Source organism: Trichechus manatus, unplaced genomic scaffold, assembly GCF_000243295.1.
Source record: "Trichechus manatus latirostris isolate Lorelei unplaced genomic scaffold, TriManLat1.0 scaffold00062, whole genome shotgun sequence".
In the NCBI taxonomy this organism is placed as follows: Eukaryota; Metazoa; Chordata; class Mammalia; order Sirenia; family Trichechidae; genus Trichechus; species Trichechus manatus.
In genome coordinates, this window is record NW_004443998.1 from 4061741 (window position 1) to 4063520 (window position 1780).

A 1780-nucleotide genomic window follows, 5' to 3' on the forward strand; every position below is an offset into this window, starting at 1 on the left:
CCCTTCCTCACCCCAGCCCCCCGCGCCCCATACACGATCAAAATGCAACCAACCTCACACCACACCCAGCTCCATCAGTTTTCCCTATATGGAGTAAACTTGTGTGGCTTAAAGTTTGTCAAGAAAAGTAAAATCGGGTGCTCTGGTATAAAAACCACCACCGCCAGTGGCTATCGAGTCGATTCCGACTCCCGGCGACCCCATGTGTGTCAGAGCAGAGCTGCGCTCCATGGGGTTTTCAGTGGCTGGTTTTTTGGAAGCAGATAGCCAGGGCTTTCTTCTGAGGTGCCTCTGGGTTGACTTTAACCATCAACCTTTTGGTTAGCAGCTGAGAGCATTTACCATGTGCCACCACCCAGGGGCTTCTCTCATATAGAAAAGGGATTTTAAATTTCATATTTTAAAAGAAGAATGAAATGCCTTCTTTAGCGTAAGAATAAACAAGATAGGGATTGGAGCCCTGCGTGTCCAGCCACGTCATTGGGCCCTTTTCCCCCAGATCTCACAGAAGAAGGATTTTCTGGGCTGGCAGATGATAAAGGGCTGACATCTGCCTGGCCAGGAGCGGAGACCCAGGGGACAGGGGGAGCCACCAGAGGAAACCAGCCTGGCCAAGTCCACGCTTTTGTCCGAGCTGGAAGCCAAAGGCTGATTTGGAGCTGTTTTAATCCATCTTTTTCCTTCCCCTTCCCCCAGCCTTCCCCCCATCCCAAGACTGGATGAAAAGCCACTTTTCTAGAGTTTGAGGAAAATACCTTCAGGGAAGCCCTGGAACTTTCAGGCACCCCGTTTCCATATTTCCCTGAGATGATTCCACAGGCAAGTGGAGACCATGTCATTGCTCCAACCCCTACAGAAAAAGAAAAAAGAAAAAACATAAGAAAGTTGCTTGTGGGATCAACAGTATAGGAGTGTTCCAACAGGACTCTGACAAGCCAGCTGCTGTCTGGTGATGCCGTACAACATGATTTCAGTGACAGGCGTCGCTGAGCTGTACAGGTAAAAAGTGGTGAACTGGCAAATGTGGTGGTCTGTAGATTCTTCCCACAATAAACCAACTAAGAGCAAAAACCAAACCAGCTGCTGTTGAGTCGACCCTGACTCACGGCGACCCCCCGAGTGTCACAGCACAACTGTGCTACACAGGGTTTTCAGTGGCTGCTTTTGCAGAAATTGATCACCAGGCCTTTCTTTCACGGTGCCTCTGGGTGAACTCGAACCTCCAGCCTTTCTGTTAGCAGCACGGTGCCCAACGTTTGCACGACCCAGGGACTCCAGGACTTGGTTCGCTGTGGTGGAAAGGTGGCCAGATAAACGGGTTCATACCAGCATACAGCTTTCCGGGAATATTTAGGGATTTACAAATTGCGTTTCATTCTTTATAAACCCATCAAACGTGCACTGTCCGTTCTTAGGATTGGTTCACGTAAGGAAGCCTGAAAATGCAGCTTATCCATGATTTTCTCATGTCCAAAATTCATGCTGTTTTTTCACCGTCAGAGACAGGCCCTCCTCCACCCGCACAGAGACGCAGTACCTGGCTTGTCTCCGCAGGGCCTAACACAGCGCCGGGTGCGTAGAAGGAGTTTAATGCCTCGTGGGCGGCAAACACAATACTGTACGGCAGTAACAACAGTCATTATTGCCGCTGTTGCTGAATTTTAACCTTTCCTTCCTGACCTGCCATTTTCTTCCATTTCTTCAGAAGAAAGTTATCTCTGGAAACTTGTGATAAACAAGCCTGACAGTGGGCCTCATTCGTGTTTTTCTGGTGGCCAAA

At 49.2% G+C, this 1780-nt stretch overlaps 1 protein-coding gene across 1 annotated transcript in view; it reads right to left on the bottom strand.

Moving 5' to 3' along the window:
* Nucleotides 1–1780, bottom strand: part of KCNAB1 (potassium voltage-gated channel subfamily A regulatory beta subunit 1) — a 375850-nt gene that overhangs the window by 14280 nt on the left and 359790 nt on the right. Inside the window, 1 exon segment of the mRNA XM_023733842.1 lies at nt 756–850. Within this exon segment, the coding sequence (XP_023589610.1) occupies nt 756–850 (95 nt within the window).